The 5,235-nt window shown below is 55.3% G+C and overlaps 1 protein-coding gene and 1 long non-coding RNA gene across 2 annotated transcripts; one reads left to right on the forward strand and one right to left on the reverse strand.

Annotated features, from left to right (window-relative positions):
* Positions 1–753: 753 nt before the first annotated feature.
* Positions 754–5,217, reverse strand: DLX1 (distal-less homeobox 1). The gene is made up of 3 exons (XM_006760621.2): positions 4,535–5,217; positions 3,662–3,861; positions 754–2,488 (listed from the first exon to the last, which is right to left on the reverse strand). Exons 1-3 carry the CDS (start codon positions 4,845–4,847, stop codon positions 2,234–2,236), a joined length of 768 nt encoding a protein of 255 aa, XP_006760684.1. The 5' UTR covers positions 4,848–5,217; the 3' UTR covers positions 754–2,233.
* Positions 2,409–3,887, forward strand: LOC102767667. Its single transcript, XR_001513345.1, has 3 exons — positions 2,409–2,901; positions 2,998–3,095; positions 3,816–3,887. It is a non-coding gene; the product is annotated as an uncharacterized LOC102767667 (long non-coding RNA).
* Positions 5,218–5,235: the final 18 nt, after the last annotated feature.

Raw genomic sequence — 5,235 nt, forward strand, 5'->3', positions numbered from 1 at the left:
TTCATGGCCGGGCCGGGAGACTTTCGGGCTGGGGTAGGGTGCTCCCCTCGCCCACCAGCCCTTCCTAGGCCCCTCCATTTCTTCCAGGCGCAGAGAAAAAGCCCGGGGTCCTTGGGCAGGAACGAGCCTCTCCTTGTGCGTGGGGCCATGTGGATGGGAGTGGATGTGGAGGGCGCGGGTGGCGCCTTGAGACTGTCCCCGGGAGCTCACTGATTGATTGGGGGTTAGCCTGACAGACGTATCCTTCCGGTCCTTTTCCGGCGTCTGGCCGCCTCTTTTCCTTGTCCAGATCCAGCGCCCTCCAGGCAAGCCAAAGCCAGGAGGCCAGATCCCCACGGAGGCGAGGGGCCCAGCCAGGTGTCTCCGTCTCCAGGTTTCTAGGACTCCCGCAAGGTGACTGGGTGTGTGTTGGGGGAGGGGGGAGTTAGGGGTGTCACTCAAATCTCACAGGCCGGCTGTCTTTGCGTTCTGCTTTGATCTCCTCGCAGCTGGCCTTCACCACCCCTTCGGCTCCTGAGCCCTGACTCTGACGTGTGGCACCTGTTCCTGGTCCTCCGTCCCCGAGACCCTTCTAGCCCAGGTGGGGTCAGACCCCTTGTGGTTCAGGAGCTAGGCGCTAGGCAAGAGCAGGCCAGCGGGCCTAGGCCCTGTATCCTGTTGTCTGGAGTCAGTCCTTGCCCCTGCATTGCGTCCCCAGAGGTAGAAGCCTGGCCGGCCCCCTGCACCCGCTCACACAGCACACTGTACAGCAGCTCTTTCTCGAAACCATAATTTTACTGTCAAAGAAACTTTATAACTTATTTACAAAGTTCTTTCCCCTCCCCCCCCAAGATACAAAGCAATAAGTTAACATTCTCAATATAAAACTAAACTTTGACATAGAGAACACAAAACATGGTTGATTTCAACTGATCACATTTTCCAAATTTCACAAGTAAAATGTCAAGATTCTCATTTCACAAAGCATCGGGTTTTACAGCCACACACAACGGAACAGAAAAAAAAAAAGCTAAGCTTGTGCAACATGTTTACAGAACAATAATAATAACAATAATAATTAATAACAACAATAATATGTACAGCGATTAGATCCTGCACTGGAGGCTGTGCGTTCAGGTGGTGACTGGCATCATTCTGGCTGCGCCTCTGGGGGTTGTGGTAAAGCTGCGTTTGCTTGCTTTTAAGCCCACTGGCATTGGGGTGCTCACTCACACCCGCCGCTTTTCTCACCGCTGCCCGTGGGTCCTCTCTCTCTCTTTCTCCCTAAGGAGAGAATTCAGATTTTCCTACTTGTCCAGGCAAGGAGACTAAGCGTTCTTCTCCAAATGAGAAATTGTGTTGGCTTCATTTCTTTCTTTTTAAAAACATGTAAAATATGCAAATCATTCGACTCCAACCGCTCTAGACCAGTGAAGTACAAAAGTTACTGTATCAGTTAAAAATCACCAGGCCCTCCTTATCCTTTTTTTTTTCCGGGTACATTTGAAGTGACCTGTATACTTGGACAGTGCGCTCCTCCTGTCCCATAGAATTGCGTACTGGCCAACACTCAGCCTCAGGTGAAGTCCATTTCTCAATAAATAAGCCCCCTCCCTCCAATTCCCCCCAATTCCCCAATGAGCTACACAGATGTTAGGGCAGGCCCAGGAAAAGGTCTGAAAGGGTAAAACATCCAAGTATCCGGAACTAGGTGGCCTGGTGGACAGGGCCTCCCGGGACCTGGTGAGGTTTTTCAGAGGCTGCAGAATGAGGACGGCGGACAGAGGAGGACCTCGACTTGTCAGGGCACAGATATGGAGCGAAAGGAGACAAGAGACGGACAGGACAGAAAATAGCTTTTGCTTTTTCTACATTGCTTTTGTTTTGTTTTGTGTTTTTTTTTTTTTCCTGATAGTCCCACACAATGAGGGTCCCCGGGTTGGTGGGGTCCAACAGGCTATCTTGCTGCTCCAGCTGTCTCCTGCGGCTATGACTGAGCTCCAAGGCCTCTCTCTCTGCTGCCCGCGGCCCAGGCCAGGGTTCAGGCAAGGGTGTGGACGCCAGGGAAGTAGCCAGTCCAGACAGCAAGGGGCTCTGAGGAGGCGGTGGGCGTCCTGCCTCCCGGTTCCTTCTTCTTTCCCTCTGAGTCCTTCTCCGGGTCCAGGGCACACAAATGGGGTGGATGGACCGGGAGGCAGGAGGGGCCCCAGACCAGGGGAAATGGGAAGGAGGTGGGCAGAACGGGTGGGCAACCTCACATGAGTTGGGGTTGCTGCATAGCTTCTTGGTGCGCCGAGGGGTACCATGATGTGTAGCTGGGGATGTAGGAGCCCGTGCTGCTGCCCGAGCCCTTTCCGGATGAGGAGTTGGGGTTCCAGCCAGGTGGCACTGGCGGGGAGCCGGCAGAGAGCGCCCGGCCGTTGGCTAGCGCGCTCCCCTCCAGAGCCGCCCCGCCCTGCTTCATCAGCTTCTTGAACTTGGAGCGCTTGTTCTGGAACCAGATCTTGACCTGCAAGAGCGGACAGCAGCATGACTCAGGCTAGGTCCATTGTGCCTATCATGGTCCTGGGGAGATAAGGTGACAGTGGGACAGCGAGAGAGGATGTCCCTTACCGCCCTGGGAGAAGGGACAACTCGCAGCTGGGGGAACAGACCACCACCACCACCAATAAGAACCTGGCGGCAGGGGCAGCTCTCCTAGAGCCAGGGGGCGTGGTGGTAAGGGGTGAGAGGGGATCTAGGCCTTCTCCTGCCAGGGACTCAGCCCAACCTTGGCTGGCAATCCTCTGGGGAAGACGCAGGGCCTGCACAATATAGAGCCTTCAATTCCAGGATGAGCATCAATAAAAGAATCGAGTGGAGAAAAGGAGTGGAGGACACTTATTTGCAATGCCTTCTCTTCGCCATCCTTTCTGCCCTTGAGTGAGTTGGAGACTGACCAAGGAAGCCACAAGGTTTTGTTAAACTTTTCATTTGGACTTAAGTAAACCTTTTCTTAATGTCTGTTTGTCTCTCCAGCTCTGCTTCAAATCCCGGCCCCAACGTTGGAAACCCGCGACATTCGTCATCAAAACGCCCATGGGCTCCCCGGACTCTCAGAGAAATTGGGAAGGAAGGTCCGTTTCTCCTCCGGGGTCTGGGACTTGGGTGGTGTGAGAAGTCAAAAGAAGGGGTCCCCCCCACCCCCAAGAAGGAGGAGAAGAGGGAGGAGAAGGAGAAGGAAAAGGAAGGAGGAGGGAGACACAGGCTCAGGCCAGGCCCCAAGTGATTAGCCACACACTTTAAAGGCAAAGAAGGGATTAAGCCCCGAGTCTATTGTTCCAGTTGCTCGGGCACGTGTGACTTCAGAATCCCCCAACAAAACGTCCGGGAAATCCTCCCTGGGCCCTAATCAGATCGTCCAGGGTTGCAGGTCCGGGAGGCAAGCAGCGCGAAGTACGGAGTGCGGAGTGCAGGGAGAGCCAGGGCAGAGAGAAAGAGGGAGGAAGGGGAAACGCTGGGAGGGCCAGGGGTGGCGGACACACACACACACACACACACACACACACACAAACATTAGAACATTGATAAACAAATATTGCTATTGCTATTATGTTTTTCTACTTAGAACCTGGTAAAAATGAAGCTCCCGGCGCAGGCGGGCCGCGGAACCCTGCGGGCCGGTCGGGCAGCAGCGAAGTACCTGCGTCTGCGTGAGTCCCAAGGAGGCCGCGAGCTCCGCCCTCTCGGGCAGAGCTAGGTACTGAGTTTGCTGGAACCTCCGGTTCAAAGCCTGCAACTGCAAACTGGAGTAAATGGTCCTGGGTTTGCGAATCTTTTTCCCCTTGCCATTGAAGCGCACCTCACCGCCTTCCACCACGGTGCTCTTCTCCGAGTCGGCCCCTGGAAGGACAGCAGAAGCAGGGGCCTTGTTAATGCGAGGGACAGCCTTCCGTGTGGGGAGCCAGGGGCGAGCGGCTCCCGAGCGGGGTGGCGGAGCCAGGACCCGGAGAGAGAATGCTCCAGAAACTCCAAAAACCAGGGGAAGGTCCCGCAAAATCAGAGGGCCGGACCCGGACGGCTGCAGGCGCACCGGGACAGTTCCCAGGCGCGCAGCTCCTGCCTTTGCAGGGAAAGTTTGCTGTTTTTGCAGGCGGTAGTTGAAGTTTAATTACCCTTAATTGCACACATTGTTTATAGCGCTACGCAATAAATAATTACCGAGACTAATACGTGCACATGTGGGTTTCTGTTTTCCAGCGGGGCATTGTGTGCTCGACGCACGGAGCCACCCAGAGGCCCAGCTAGTGCAGGGGACGCTCTCAGATTTATTTATCCTCTGCCGGATAGTTGTTAGTTAGGTGGATTTTTTAAAAAAATTTTTTCTTTGCTATGACAAGGATCCATAGATTGATACCCGAAACCTCCACGGCTCCGGCGCTCTCCCCACCCCCACCCCACCTCTCTCTCAACCTCTCCCTCCTCTCTCTTTCTCTCTCTCTCCCTCCCTCCCTCCCTCCCCTCCCTCTCTCCCTTCATACCTCTTAGTCTCCCTCTCCCGGGCAGGCGCACGTACCTGGATCCTCCAGGCGGCTCTGGGCGAGGCTGGCGCTGCCTGGGTAGGACTGCACGGAACTGATGTAGGGGCTGGACGCGTGGCTGCTGACCGAGTTGACGTAGGGGTAGCCCAGCGGTCGGGAGAAAGACGAGGCCGAGCTGTAGGCGCCGTCGGGCTGCGAATGGCCCGCCGAGTGTAAACAGTGCATGGAGTAGTGCCCGTGGGACATGGGAGAAGGAGACATTTGCTGGTTGGGCGGCCCAAACTCCATAAACACCGCCTTGCCCGACACGGGGCTGTTGAGACTTTCTGGCATGGTGGTCATGGTCATCTCTTCTCGCGGGGCCTGGGTGTGGGTCTCTCTCTCTCTCTCCTCTGCTTTCCTTTTGGGGGTCTCTGTGTTTCTCAGGACAGGAAGGAACCCAATTTAAGCAGAACAGGGGTTTTCACTTTCCATTCATAAGAAAATGGAGTTTGTCTCTTTGAAAAGTCTAAGCATGATGCTGCTGAGCTCCCCAAACTCGCTTCAAAGCTTTGACTCAGCCAAGGTCATAAATATTCATGAGCCGGCGGAGCTGATTGGTCCGTTGCCTTGCATAATCACCGGGGATTGGTCCGAGGCGCTCCGGCTCCGCTGGACTAGAGCGGGCGAGGCGGCCGAGTCTCGGGAGAGACGCGTCCACAGTTCCCGGCCGGGGCTCGCTCCTCTGCAAAAGAGC

This window comes from Myotis davidii, unplaced genomic scaffold, assembly GCF_000327345.1.
Source record: "Myotis davidii unplaced genomic scaffold, ASM32734v1 scaffold370, whole genome shotgun sequence".
NCBI lineage: Eukaryota > Metazoa > Chordata > Mammalia > Chiroptera > Vespertilionidae > Myotis > Myotis davidii.

What these genes read in the sequence shown, in the direction of transcription:
- DLX1 (XM_006760621.2), bottom strand. Translation starts at nt 4,847, where the DNA reads ATGACCATGACCACCATGCCAGAAAGTCTCAACAGCCCCGTGTCGGGC. An exon ending in GAGCCGCCTGGAGGATCCAG is followed by an intron (nt 3,862 to 4,534) that starts GTACGTGCGCCT and finishes CTGTCCTTCCAG; the next exon opens with GGGCCGACTCGGAGAAGAGC. An exon ending in TGGGACTCACGCAGACGCAG is followed by an intron (nt 2,489 to 3,661) that starts GTACTTCGCTGC and finishes CCGCTCTTGCAG; the next exon opens with GTCAAGATCTGGTTCCAGAA.